The sequence below is a fragment of the Gekko japonicus genome, unplaced genomic scaffold, assembly GCF_001447785.1.
Source record: "Gekko japonicus isolate JY-2015 unplaced genomic scaffold, Gekko_japonicus_V1.1 scaffold907, whole genome shotgun sequence".
NCBI classification, from domain to species: Eukaryota; Metazoa; Chordata; class Lepidosauria; order Squamata; family Gekkonidae; genus Gekko; species Gekko japonicus.
In genome coordinates, this window is record NW_015174870.1 from 344,470 (window position 1) to 359,566 (window position 15,097).

General features: G+C 45.4%; 1 protein-coding gene across 1 annotated transcript in view; it reads right to left on the minus strand.

Moving 5' to 3' along the window:
* Positions 1 to 14,446, minus strand: part of RSPO3 (R-spondin 3) — a 106,428-nt gene extending 91,982 nt beyond the window's left edge. Inside the window, exon 1 of the mRNA XM_015424800.1 lies at positions 14,310 to 14,446. Coding sequence (XP_015280286.1) covers positions 14,310 to 14,424 — 115 coding nt within the window. The 5' untranslated portion in view covers positions 14,425 to 14,446. The remainder of the gene's footprint in view (positions 1 to 14,309) is intronic.
* Between the last annotated feature and the right edge of the window lie 651 nt (positions 14,447 to 15,097).

The following is a 15,097-nucleotide window of genomic DNA, read 5'->3' on the forward strand; positions in this document are numbered from 1 at the left end:
CACTTCCTCTTCTCAGTCTTTGCCTTCCTTTCCTGTTTGGCTTTCACAGCTTATGTCAGTATCGCTAAATGAGGTAAATGTATACGGTTGCCTAAGCCAATAGGGTCCTGCTATCATCATCAGCTTCCAGACATCATAATAAAAACAAATAATAATGCTAAAACTCTTACAAAGAAATCTTATCTATGTTCCAACTTTCATCTCTGATATTAATTTAAAGATGGGAGCTTTGTATTTAATTTCAGTAGCAGGGCTTACTTCCAGGAAAGTGTTTTTAGGACTGTAATCCTGAGAGGGAGGGGGGCTGAAACTGTAGAGGGAGCCAACTTGGTGCTACATTGGTATAGCTCTGAGATATCTCTGAGATGAACCAACAGAGTGCCCCAATGCCCCTGTGCCCTGGCCAGGCTCGGTGTAGCAATGCCAATGCAATCCTCTGTGCTGATGGGGAAAGAGGCAGACCAAGAGGTGTGCCAGGAGTCCCTAGTTAGCTCCCTATGCTTCTCCAGTCCAAGAATGCCATCTCCAAAGTAGTGGAAAGTTATGTCATCAAAAGCCAGAGAACAGCCCATAGGAGCCCATACAAGAGAAAAGGCCAAGCCCCTCCCACACACACAGGCATGGCCTCACCTGAAAGCGCTAGTGGAGCACAGGATGCTGACTGACCCACAATCAATCACCCCCCTCCCCAATGGTGACCAAACCCCCTTTACTGCACATAATCATAGCCTCCACCACCACTACATAGACCCCAGCTGAGACACCCCATAGCTCAGTTGGTAGGGAGAGCAGCATTGGGGTCTGTCTCAGAGATCTCTACCATTCACACTTAGAAGGCACAGCATTGCACATTGGTGATGGGAGGGGCACAAAGAGAGCACTTAGCACCAATGAAGGATCACTTAGCACTAACACCCAAGATGAGAGCAGAGTCCATGCTGTGTGGCTAATAACTGGTATCCAGTGTCCAGAAGTTCAACCTGATGGGGGTGACCATGCACTGACAGGTGAGCAGAGGTGGGAATCCAGCTGCCCTGGCTTGTGAGTTCTCACCTGCCTGCCTACCTCATTCCTCTCACACTAGTCTGGGCACTTCCCTGACAGTGCTGGCTCCCACAATGGAAGTGTGTGCATATGGGGGCAACCCAAGCAAGGGCCACCCAGCACCACATCCCATGCCAGGCAATGCAGAATAATCCCAGGGAAGTGCACCTGAGAGTGCTGCCTTTGATGGGGGGGCAGGGATGTTGGCAGCCCCATACTGGGCACACTCCTTTGCCAGTGCACTATCTACCGCCAGGTGGTCCAGGAACAATAAGTTATTTGACTGGTGTAACAAACTGTCAAAGGTTAATGCCTAACAGAATATGAGAACATTTGAGTGACAGGCTGTTTGAACAGAATTCTGTTGAGAGTGCCAGCTAAGAAATGACAGTTGGGAACCAACAGTTGAAGAAGAGACAGTTAAACACTGTCCATAGTCTGGGAAGAAGGCTAAGAGCATGAGTGGATCAAGGAGGATCCCCATTCAAGCCAAAAAGGGAAATAACTTCTAGTAAAGAGAAGTGATCCCTGCCCAGTTAAGAAGGGAAGTAAGATTTAGTGAAGAGGAGTGATCCCTAGTTTGTGTAAAAAGAAGGAATCTGGAACTTGGTTATATGTTCCTGCCTTCTAAACATTATGTGTTGATGAAACTCAGAAACCTATGCTTGAGTGTTTAAGCAGAAACTGAAAATAAAGCCTCTCCTTAAAGACATTGTTGCATGTTGTTGGCAACAAATTATTTGTTGTTTGTATGAATACAAAGTTACCTCAGTTTTACTATCTGTTCACCTCATATATCCTACACCTGATTCACCTAACCTTTTCTCCTTCAAGGTACATAAAACATTTTGTTTATTTTGAACTTTCAGAAGCCTCTCATGTGCCATTTCAAAAGCAGAATATAAGGAGATAATTTTGTCTCCTCCCTCAGTTCCCTGGGCTGGGCCAACATCCATCTGTCTGTCTGTCTATCTATCTACTGGGTGGGACAGCCTTAGACAAACAAATAGGAAGAAAACAGATAAACGGGCTGATCAGCAAGAAAGAAGACAGAAGGGGAAATCCTGCATGTGGGGGAGGGAAGAGGGCAAGATTGCCATCAATGACTACAGCCTGCACATCAGGGGGGTGGAGCTGCAGGCCTTGCAAGGGCCCCAAAAGCATGGCTGTGTCCAGCATGGTATCTGTGCCATCACTGCACATGTTTCTGTTTAGTATCTGTGCAGGTGGTTATTCAGTATTCTGATAGGATAACTAGTGCAATCCCTACCACTTTGCTCAGTCACCAGTTCTAGCTCAGTTCCTAGAACATCCTGCTTAGGCAGTCTTCTGAACAGCAAGTCCACCTCACTCAGATGAAGAAGAGATTGGATTTATACCCTGCCCTTCACTACCCAAAGGAGTCTCAGAGCGGCTTACAATCTCCTTTCCCTTCCCCTCCCCAGAACAGACACCCTGTGAGGTAGGTGGGAACAATAGAGCTCTCTCAAGGACTGCTTTTGAGAGAACAGCTCTGAGAGAACTGTTACTGACTCAGGGTCACACCAGCAGCTGCATGTGAAAGAGTGAGGAATCAAACCCGGTTCTCCCAGATTAGAGACTGTGCTCCTAACCACTACACCAAATTGATGTGCTAGAGACAGCTCAGGCTTTCTTCCCAGTTTTGCTGCCAGTGAAGGCACTTGATGGAGAAGAGATGGGCATCCTGTCAGTCATATGGGTGCCTGTCTCCTATGGACTGTGTGTGTGTGTGTGCTTGGGCCATGCACATGTGTTGGGGTTCCACTGTTGCTTGGTCTTCCCTCTCTGTCTGCTGGTTCTCCATGGTGGGGGGAATGGCATTGAGGGGCAGTGGCCGGATCAGTGGGCACTGATTGCTGCTTCTGTGTGTCTCACTCACAGGGGCATCATTGGCTGATTGAGTTAGAGTGTCACTGGGATTGCTATGGACTCCAGCATGCTTGCTTTGTCACTTGTGCCTTGAGGAGAGGTGTGTGTTTGCATTTTCCCTTGCATTTATGTAGGAAAAGTTTAAGGATGAGTTATGACAATGTCATGAAGGAAAGGCACTAAAAGTCATAAAATACTTGCAGATGCTGGTATTTGTAGCTTTGTTGGATCAACATTCAGATAATTTTTACTGTTGCTAAGTGTGTGTGCATGTGTGGTTAAGGGGAGACCTGCTGCAGACAACCTGGAAAGTTTTCCTCCCTCTGACCAACAGAACTGATAGGAATCAAATATCATGTTGTTAACATTCTCTTCAGTAAATTCTGTAAGATTACTGAATGTGCTGATAAAACATTAAAGTGCCATGTTTTTGCAGTTTAGATTTGTGTATGAGAATCCTGAGATGCAATGCAGGTTTTTCTCCATCAACTTGTCATTTCTACATCTGTGATTTATATTTGGGTTAAGTTCAAATAAACCCCAAAGGTAAACAAAGCCTGATGTTTCCAGCAAGACTAGGTAACTTTATTTATTTGGTTTTAAAAAAAATTATCCTGTGTTTCACTTTGTTCAGTGGCTTACAATATCAAAGTTACACATGCTATTAAAATAGAATCAAAAGCTTACCCAAAAGCAACAACAGCTATACAATAATTCCATCACCAAGAACCTAAATTCAGAATTGCCCATGTACTAAGTTCAACATTCCCCCTCATGGATCACTGCCTTGTCGTAGCGAGGGGGCTTGGGTGGTTCGATGAGGCTGTGGGCTATGCCATGGAGGGCCACCCAAGATGGGCAGGCCACAGCAGAGAACTCAGACGAAGTGTGATCCACTGGAGAAGGAAATGGCAACCCACTCCAGTATCGTTGCCAAGAAAACCACATGGACAGTATCAAAAGGCTAAAAGATATGACGTCGGAAGATGAACCCCTCAGGTCGGAAGGTGTCCAATATGCTACTGGGGAAGAGCAGAGGGCAAGTACAAGTAACCCCAGAAAGAGTGAAGCAGCTGGTCCAAAGCCGAAAGGACGCTCAGTTGTGGATGTGCTTGATGGTGAAAGGAAAGTCCGATGCTGCAAAGAACAATACTGCATAGAAACCTGGAGTGTAAGATCTATGAATCAAGGTAAGCTTGACGTGGTCAAAAATGAGATGGCAAGACTGAACATTGATATCTTAGGAATCAGTGAACTAAAGTGGACAGGAATGGGCGAATTTAACTCAGAAGACCATTATATCTTCTATTGTGGCCAGGAATCTCATAGAAAAAATGGTGTGGCCTTTATAGTCAACAAGAGAGTGCAAAAGTCAGTACTGGGATACAATCTCAAAAATGACAGAATGATCTCAGTCCGAATCCAAGGCAAACCATTCAACATCACAGTAATCCAAGTCTATGCCCCAACCACTGATGCAGAAGAGGCTGAAGTGGAACGGTTCTATTAAGACATACAACACCTCATAGAACTAACACCAAAAAATGATGTCCTCATCATCATAGGGGACTGGAATGCTAAAGTAGGAAGTCAAAAGGTAACCGGAATAACAGACAAGTTTGGCCTTGGAAAGCAAAATGAAGCAGGGCAAAGGTTAACAGAGTTTTGTCAAGAGAACACACTGGTCATAGCGAACACCCTTTTCCAACAACCTAAGAGGCGACTCTACACATGGACATCACCAGATGGGCAACACCAAAATCAGATTGACTATATAATTTGCAGTCAAAGATGGAGAAGCTCTATCCAGTCAGTAAAAACAAGACCTGGAGCTGACTGTGGTTCAGATCATGAGCTACTCATTGCAAAATTCAGACTTAAACTGAAGAAAATTGGGAAAACCACTAGGCCATTCAGGTTTGACCTAGATCACATCCCTGATGAATATACAGTAGAGGTGAAGAATAGATTCAAGGGTCTGGATTTGATAGATAGAGTGCCTGAAGAACTATGGACAGAGGTTCGTGACATCGTACAGGAGGCAGCAATCACCACCATACCAAAGAAAAAGAAATGCAAGAAAGCAAAATGGCTTTCTGATGAGGCTTTACAAATAGCAGAGGAAAGAAGGAAAGCGAAAGGCAAAGGCGAAAAGGAAAGATTTACCCAACTGAACGCAGATTTCCAGAGAACAGCAAGGAGAGATAAGGAGGCCTTCCTGAATGAACAGTGCAAAGTAATAGAAGAAAACAATAGAATGGGAAGGACTAGAGATCTCTTCAAGAAAATTGGAGAAATCAAGGGAGCGTTCCATGCAAAGCTGGCCATGATAAAGGACAAAAACGGTAGGGACCTAACAGAAGCAGAAGAGATTAGGAAAAGATGGCAAGAATACACAGAAGAACTATACAAGAAAGACCTCAATGTCCTTGACAAACACGACGGTATAATCACTGACCTTGAGCCAGACATCCTGGAATGTGAAGTTAAATGGGCCTTAGAAAGCATTACTAACAACAAAGCTAGTGGAGGTGATGGTATTCCAGCTGAGCTATTCAAAGTCTTAGAAGATGATGCTGTTAAAGTTCTGCACTCCATTTGCCAGCAAATTTGGAAAACGCAACAGTGGCCACAGGATTGGAAAAGATCAGTATACATTCCAATCCCAAAGAAGGGCAATGCCAAGGAATGTTCAAACTATCGCACAATTGCACTCATATCACACGCTAGCAAGGTCATGCTCAAGATCCTACAAGCTAGGCTTCAACAGTACGTGGATAGAGAACTACCAGAAGTACAAGCTGGGTTTCGAAGAGGTAGAGGAACGAGAGATCATATTGCCAACATTCGCTGGATTATGGAGAAAGCAAGAGAGTACCAGAAAAATATCTACTTCTGCTTCATTGACTATGCTAAAGCCTTTGACTGTGTGGATCACAACAAACTATGGCAGGTCCTTAAAGAGGAGCCTCTTGCTCAGGATAAAAGAGGAGAGTGCAAAAGTGGGCTTGAAGCTCAACATCAAAAAAACTAAGATCATGGCATCCGGTCCCATCACTCCTTGGCAAATAGAAGGGAAAGTCATGGAAGCAGTGACAGAATTCATGTTCCTGGGATCCAAGTTCACTGCAGATGGTGACTGCAGCCATGAAATTAAAAGCCACCTGCTCCTTGGGAGGAAAGCGATGGCAAACCTAGGCAGCATAATAAAAAGTAGGGACATCACCCTGCCAACAAAAGTCTGTATGGTCAAAGCAATGGTATCCCCAGTAGTAATGTATAGCTGTGAGAATTGGACCATAAGGAAGGCCAAGTGCCAAAGAATAGATTCTTTTGAATTATGATGCTGGAGAAGACTCTTGAGAGTCCCCTGGACTGCAAGGAGATCAAATCAGTCAATCCTAAAAGAAAGCAACCCTGACTGTTCCCTGGAAGGCCAGATACTGAAGCTGAAGCTCAAATACTTTGGCCACCAAATGAGAAGGGAGCACTCACTGGAGAAGACCCTGATGCTGGGAGAGATTGAAGGTAAAAGAAGAGAATGGCAAAGGATGAGATGGTTAGACAGTGTTATTGATGCAACAAATATGAATTACCCTTGCTCCACTTCAAGTCAGTATGGCAGAGGCAACTCAGCTCAGACATGACCAGTAGTGCCAACTATGGGTATCAACTCAACCACTGTTATCCTCAGTGTGGAAGGAGGTTGCAGTGTGGGAGGAGGCTATTAATGAGCTGACACTGATCGTCATTGCTGCTGAATAGTCTTAGCCACATGAATGCTCTAGCACCACTGCTGGGGCTTGGCTCTGCTTATTCCTGGCTGCCATTGGCCCTCTAGGGCAGCAGCCCATCTTTATATTGTATATCTTTATATTGTATATTGTATCCAATCTTGTTCCTTAGCGTTTGAATGTGGCTTAATAACTTCAGCCGGAACTATCCAAAGAGGTCTCATTTCCCAAAAAACCCTCTTATATCTTATCCATGTGTCAAATAATGATCTTCTTATATAATGGTGTTTGAAAAATGTATCAATCTTCTCTTTTCCATACCATAACTGTCGTTTATTGACCCTTATACTGGTTTCTCAAGAGACATGTGAGGTGGTCTGGTACTCCCATCTCTTTAAGGACTTGCCATAGTTTGTTGTGGTACTCTGCATATAAATTAAATAAGCAGGGTGACAATGTACATCTTTGTTTGAAATTAAGCAAACTCCGGAGGACAGTGGAAGACAGGATGCATGATGTGGTCCATGGGGTCGTGAAGAGTCGAACTCTACTGTGTGACTGAACAACAAGTGTCATTAAGCTTGGCTTGCTGCTTAGCCATTTATACTCCCCAGCCCACCCCTGTTGTAAACCTAGGACTGCTGCAGTGCTATGGCCTAGAGGCCATGGGGCATTTTAGCCACTGCAGGATTGCAGGAGACTCCCACAGATAAGTATTCAGTATCAGTAAGGTGATAGCGGATGACAGATTTCTTCATTGAATTATATTACCTATTCAGATTTTTGACTAGGAGCTTTTTCTGGCTCTGGCTTTTTATTGCTGCTTTACACATTTGATATTATCTTTATTGTTGATTGAACACATTTCATTAGTTGCTTGGCAGCAAGGGATGCAGTTTTTATGTTTAAAAATAAACAATCACCAGGTACAGTAGTCTTTATCTAGGGAAGACAGTCTTTGGAGGAAGTGGGGGAGAAATTAGCCTGGACCTCAGTTCCCCTACAAGCTGGTAAACATTGCTGTCAAAACAATATTTAGTAATATATTACTGATACTTCCACAAAACTGTCATGAACATGTCTTTGTATATTTAACTTATATACAGAGAGCTGTATATGTATGTCCATAAATTAAATGTTCCTATCTTTTCAACATAGTGGAGGTTAGTAACAATTGTTACGGGTTTCAGGTAGCATACACCTAGCCCCCAAATGTCTGAAATGTATTTTCACTGGTTAAAAAAACCTTCAGTTGCCAACAAATCATTTACTATGATAAAAATAATAGTATAATTATCAAGAAGAATGTATCAATTGAGTGCTCAAAGTATATTTACTTTGAAAGAAAATCCACATCCAAGGACAAATTGATCTGGATTGGGGTGGAGATTTACCTACAGTACTTTAAAACCCTATTGTCTAGCATGGTATCTTTGAAATCAATAAAGGTGACACATACTTTAAAGTTCTTATTGCTGTCAGTGGAGAACATGTATCTTCCTTAGCTTTCTGTTGATTTCTCACATTTGTGGCCTGCTTTTTTGATATGAAGCTGTGGGAGCAGACAACAGGTTCCTACAAAGTTTTCCATGCAGGATCATGCCTCCCATCTATATAACTGAACCATGTGTACACTGTTCTCTTGTCTTGGGTAAGCTCATCTCCATTGTAACCAATTATCTCTGTGTGTCACTCTAGAGTGTAATAAAGAAACAAAAGTCAATAAGAGTTTAAGTTTAAGTAGCCTTTATTGGCATAGAAAGTCAATAAGAGAAATGTTCTTCTGAAAAGATAGCTCTGGGTTTGTAGGGAAAACGCTTGAGGAGAAGAGCATTCCTCTCCATTCTCTCTCTACTTTTAGCCCCTTATGAGGAGAAAAAGTGGCATATTACTGTTTCAGTAACATTAAAATACATAAATCTCTAAACATAGCTAGCAGAATGTTCAGCAACCTGATGAGAATGAGCTTCTGTTTATCTAACATTTATCCTACCCTTGCTCCAATGAAGGTAAGATATCCTGTTTATAGCTGAAATTCTGCCAGTGAGATTAAAGGTAGAATGGGGATTTGAACCTGGGTCTCACTCTCCCCATTTGTATTCTAACAATTAACCCAATACTGTCCCTCTTAGAGGGCTTTCTCAGGGAACGGGGGAGAGATGGCTGAGTGGGAGTTAGAGGCATAATGGGAAGGAAAGGGAAGGGAGGGAGGAACAGGTGGTAGGAGTGGCAGTAGCAATGAAGGTATAGGGTCTAATAGTGAAAGCCGCTAGAGAGTTTGAAGGGGAGAGTAATGAGAGAAGATATGTGATGAAGCCAGAGAGACAGAATGGGCAGGAGCAAGTGGAATGTAAGGTAAAAGGGGCCATCAGTTCTTCCCTTCCTCTCCAAAGTCCTCTATTCCACCTATGAAACTGAGACTGACAGCCTATAATCAAATGAAATAATCTTGATACATTCTGCTCCTCAACCCATATAAAACTTGGAATGCACTACATAGGAATGTAATTGCACTCCCATTTAGATGTTTTGCATTCCAAAATGTTAAGAAGAAAATGCAAAGAGAAATCCATGCTGACATCACTTCTATCATGTGGATTCCCATATGATGGTCCCAGTAATGCACATGGAGAAGAGGTTGTCACCTATGCAAAATGGACAGGAATATCTCTCTCTCTCTCTCTCTCTCTCTCTCTCTCTCTCTCTCTCTCTCTCTCTCACACACACACACACACACACACACACACACACACATGTCCATCCCAATTTCTACTTAATTTCTACCCCTTGGTAACTGCAAAAGTCTTTGTGAATTTAAGTACATAAAATGGAGGAAAATTTTTCCTGTGTTTGTTAAGGTTCTAGTAAATTTTTGTATGTATGGTAGCTGTATGCCACACTATTTATCTTTTCTGTGTATTCACAGTGGGATAATATCTGCATGTATAGAGTATCCAGCAAAACCCCTGAATTTTTCTTGCTAAATGATACTTATTTGTGACAAACTGAATGCCATATTTGGCCATTATCTTTGTAGGTCCACACTCTGAGGAAGTGAATGTCTCTTGCAAAGACTAAACAGTATAATATGTTAATCTTAAGTAGTATTAATAAAACGCTAAACACTTAATTTGTCATTCTTTGTGCTATGTACAACTCAATAAACAAACACTGAGGTCCTTATTTGCACTTAATTTCAGTGGAGAAGGAGTAGATCAATGCAAGTAATTTATCAGCCTGAACCCCAAGATATTTTGAATCAGTCCCAAACAAAAAGGAGTCTTGTGACACCTTAAAAGCTTACAAATGTACCGGAGCATAAGCATTCATGAGCCATAGCTCGTTTCATATGATGCATGAAGTGAATGACAAAATGGACTCTGCCTCATGAAAACTAGTGCCCACTTGAGTTAATCTTTAGGGTGACACAGGACTCTTGTCCGTTTTTGCTGCAGCAGACTAATACAGCTACCTCCCTGGAATCTGAATGATCTCAAAATATCTTTTTCCTTCCAACCAGTGAAAATAATATTTTTTAAAATCTCTGAAAGAACAGAATTGCCCTCCAGTACCTGCATTTTGGAATAGGCATGACTACAAAAGGAGATATCCATTCAAAGAGAGAGAACATTTTTTTCATGGTTTTTATTTTAGCTAATTCATGTTTTATTTTAGCTAATTCATTCACATGCTTATTGTTACCTTGATCTGTTTGGACAGCATCAAAACGTAACAGCTGAAAGTTCATTTTGGTTTGCACAGGGATTGCCAAACCACCATGAATGCAGACTGCAGTTCTGCTTAGATCCCTTTCCGTGCTGACTACCACTAGATGAGGATGTCTTGACCACATATCACCATTTCAGAGTGCTGTGGTCAGCGTTGTTTCCCTGTTATTCTACTGGTTGTGGCTTGACTGTCCTAGTCTTTTCAGTCATCAGTCACAAAAAAAATCTGAATCTGAAGGAGTTTCAATAGCAATTTGTGGTATGTTGTAAAGGGGGGGGGGAATCTGCTTTTCAAACAGCACTCTGAAAACCCAGAGAGCATGCCTGAAGTAGTTTTTGGCATGCCAGTAATGAAAAGCCGAGGAATAATCTATGAAATTTGGCAGTGGTTTGGGATAAAGGTACAGCTGCAGCTCTCCTCCAGTTTTGTTCTCATATACCTTGGCCCTCTCTCACACACACCCTGCCTCCCTTTCCTATGAAAACTCCTGAACTGAAGTTGGGAGCCTGTGAGACACATCAAGGTCTTCTCCTTCCTCAAATCCTATGTGGGGTAGTGGACTGGGTATTGACTCCACATCCAGATCCCAACATTCTATCATGAACCGGCTGCCTAAGCAAACTTGAAGGGAAACTCCGCAAGGAGTCCAAGATTGCACATTGCTATTGATTTGTTTAATTATTAGCAGGGAGGGGAGGCAGGATAGTTTTTTTAAAAAACCAGCAGAATGATGAATAATGAGCAATACACTTTTACAGCCCCCAAGCCCCCGGGGGCTGCCACTATAAGTATTTATTTAGTTTCCTAAAGAACACAGATATAGCAGTCTGATCCCAATCACATGCTAAAGCTGCACCCAGGGCTCTCTGAAGTCAAGTGAAGGGTGAATCTGCCTTTGAAGTTAATCTTGTGCATAATTTACATTGTCCAATTGTTTGTAGGGAGGATAAGAATTGATTCTCTAGCCTACTGTTCAAACATTTGCGCTTTGTCACCTGGTCTTCTCCCTCCTTTTTTATTATTACTATTGTTATTATTCTCTTCAAATACAAGTTTAAGGGCCGAGATTGTTCCCTTTGAAGTCAATGGCAAAGCTTCGGCTGGGGACGAAACGAGATGCGCCTTCCCACCATGTGCCGGCAAATCAGTTGCTCTGTCTCTTGTATTTCCCCACAGCCCTGAATCTTGAGAAAGCGTCCCCGGGAGAAAAAAAAACAACCGCACCTGCAAGGAGGAGGGCGGTGCGTGTATTACAGTGCAAGACGCCAGGGGTCGCACCTCTCACGGCGTTGGAGCTTCGATGCAAGCGATTGGAAACTAGGGGGTAGGAAGACACGAACAGACGGGAGTCGGGAGAAAGGAAAACTCCCTTGGATATCTTCCACTAATATCTTTCACCCCACTTCCCCACAGGATCGATCCTTCCAGACAAAATACCGACAGAAGCAACTGTTGTTGCTTTCCTTCCTCATACATCCATCATGGGGGGGGGGCTCTCTCGTTGCTTTCAGCGATGTAGGCTTGTCCTACAGACAGAAGGCAGGAGAAGGGTGATTCTCTCCTTTCAGCTGGTTCGCTTAAGCAGGTATAACACGTCATTTCTCCACACCTGCCTGATGTCCGGCAGCTGAACGGGTGAGCTGAGTCTCTTGAAAAACAGATCTGAAAGACCTATCTTCTACCTTAGACCTGTAATCACCCGTTCGTCCTCGTTATTTGTAGCCATCAAGCGATAAACGTGTGTGTGAACCATCTCCCTCTGTCTTTCACACGCGCGCAGGCAGACGCATGGCAGAGGAGAGCGGCACTCAGAGCTAGGGCGATGCCGGCGGAGCCTCGGGGATGACACATGCAGCTGTGGCGCTGACGGTCCACGGAGCTCGAGGAAGGTCCCAGAAGGCCTTTCAAAGGCATCCTCCTCTTCCTGCTACTAGTGCCCGTGGCGCATCTAGGATCTGGCCGCCGTAGTTGGGTACTTCAGAATAGGAAAGGTGCCTCCTTGGGGAGTACGCCTGCCCTGCTACCTAAGCGAAAGGCGAGATGGGAGGCTCTGAAAAATACGACCTGTTCCGTCGCCAAGGGCAATAAATCGGTCGCTGGCCCTCGTCCTTCCCGCTCCCCTTCCTCGGCGATACTGGGGACTCTAGGATGTCCAGAGATCCCTCTCCTTCACATACACAACGCAAAAGCTGTATTTTCAGGGCACCTTCGGTGAATCAAACCTTGTTTCCCAGAGACCAATAGTACAAAGAAAGCTTTCAAGGAATACGCGTGCCAAGGTGCGGAAAGGGAAGGCTGGGCAAAACCTAGGAAATAACCCAGTGTACTTTTTTTGATTGAATACAGACTGCTGTGTGTTCTGACATTTCCCGCTCTGTATCAGGACGGAGCTGTCAAGCGAGAGGGGAAATAAACAGCTCTTTTCACAAAGTACAAAGTGCAAAAGGAAGCCCAGAGGGCAGGGAGGAGGGAATACCCGAGAAACATCCCAGTGTGCATATAGGCTATCTCGGAAAGGGTATCTTAGGAGACTGGATGGGGGAAGAAGATTTTGCTTAAAAACCTGTCATCGTCCAAGACCCGAAGTGAGTCCCGCGTGTTAAACCTGAGGGCACAACCGTGTAGAATGCTAGAACTCTCTCCTTCAATACTTCAAGAATTGAACAGAACTTCCACGCATTGAGAGCTGAACAGAACCCGTGCCATAAGCGAACAGAACCCCCACCCTTTCTCCTAGGCTTACCTCGTCCGCCTGCCCCCTCCCCCGAGCTCATTAAATGGTGAACTAACCGAAAATCTAAGTTTTTTTCCTATCTGGGTGGGATTGCCTCATACACTACAAGCCATATCAGTTTATGTTGCACACCAGATCACACCAACTCAAAGACCGCAGGTCTGGCTCTGCCTGGATGCATACCACCTGGGACTCACATACAAATTCCTCTGAACTTCTTCGAGGAAGAACAGGGCGCAAGTATCATTAAAATAATAATAATAATAATAAGGACAGCTCCAGCCGAAGTCAAAGCACCGGAACAGCACATACGTTAATGGGACTTAAAGGGAAATCATCAGCTGATCCCTGCCTAGTGATAATCTGGGCTACAATCTAGCTACAGCTTTTCTGGATCGTCATGACTTTCGCTCGTTTTAACCACAATACATGTGTATGATATATTTTTTTAAGAGAGTGAGTTCTTCATTTCAGGAGGATTAAAAAGAGCTAAAGGCCAGGGCCAATAATCCCTAGTGCTCTTCTCTTTGGACAGGTACTGGTTCAAACACTGCGGACCATGGGAAATCCTTCTTACTGGGTACATACAACCTAGAATAATTCAGAGTGAGTATCATTTTGCCAATACTAAGTTCAGTCGGAGCCGGACCTGACTCTGCCAACCAAAGATCAGAGCCACTCGTTGGATCCCGCTGCGCATCACACCGTCCCATCCCTGCAGTGTGTGGGAACCTAAAGAACTTGCGGGAACATGCAAAAGACAATGATATTCTTATTGAAACCTAAATGATGGGCGGGGGGGGGGACCAAAGTAATGCTACATTTCTAGTCTTTGGTAGGAGAGAGAGGACATTTAAAGTGAGTTTCCCGTTTAAGGCACCCCCGGGATCTTTGTCTGGTCCCCCACAAATTTCCCGGGAATAACTGGATTCTGAACTCCTTCTTTGGACGTTAAGCCCCGCTTTGGCACCGCGGACCTGCCCTTCTGGAATGGCGGGGATCGCGTGGCAATAGTGGAAGGAGCCTCATTCCCGTTGGAGAGGAGCCTCCCAAGCCCTTTCGGCCGCGCGCGCACTCCAGCCCTCTCCCCAGCGACGGCATCCCGCGACCAGCGAGCGCTTCCGAGAGACGCAGCAGGAGGAGGAGGAGGAGGAGGAGGAGGGGAAAGGCGCACTTACTTCTTCCCTGCCGCCGGACTCTGGAAGGGGGCTGTTGCTGCTGCTCCTGCTGGCTGCCAACGGATTCCATTAAGTTCCCAATGATAAAGAGCCAAGAAACCAGTCGCAATTGCATAGTAACCCCGGGGAAGTTCACGTCTCTTGTCCTTTTGGGGAGGGGGAGGAGTGGGGGGAAGGGAAGGAGCCCTGGAGCGGGAGCGAAGGGCCTCGCCGTCTGTGCCAAGGCGGGCAGCATGTTGCTTGCACTGGAACGAGGGTGGGGGTGGGGGTTGATCGGGGCTGCGGACACCCCGCTCCGGCTATAGACCGCCCGGCCCCTTCGGTAGCTCCATGGGCAGGTGTGGCTTCCTCGCCGCGGCGCTCAGCCCTGCAGAAAGGCTCCGGGAGAGAACCCCATCGGAGGCGCCGCGGGGACTGGCTGGCTGGCTGGCTGCTGTGCGGGGCTCGCTCGGGAACCCCCTCGCGCGCGGGGAGCTGTCGCCGCCTCAGCCGCCTCTAGCCCGGCAGCATCTCTGGCAGATGCGCAGCAGCCCGCGAGCCGCCAGCCTCAGCCGCGCCGGAGGGAGGCGGACCCGTCAGCAAAGTTGTCCCATTCCCTCCGCCCCCCCTCTGGACACTGAAACTCAGAAGGCGGCGGCGGCTGGTGCCTCAGCTGCGAAACTCCGACTGACGCTCCGCTCTGAGGAGAACCGCTGGAGAACTTGGTGGGCTCCGGCTAAGAGCGAGCCGGCACTTCCCGCTTCCCTGCAGCCCACGGGGATTTTTGAAGCCCGCATGAAGTAGGGAAA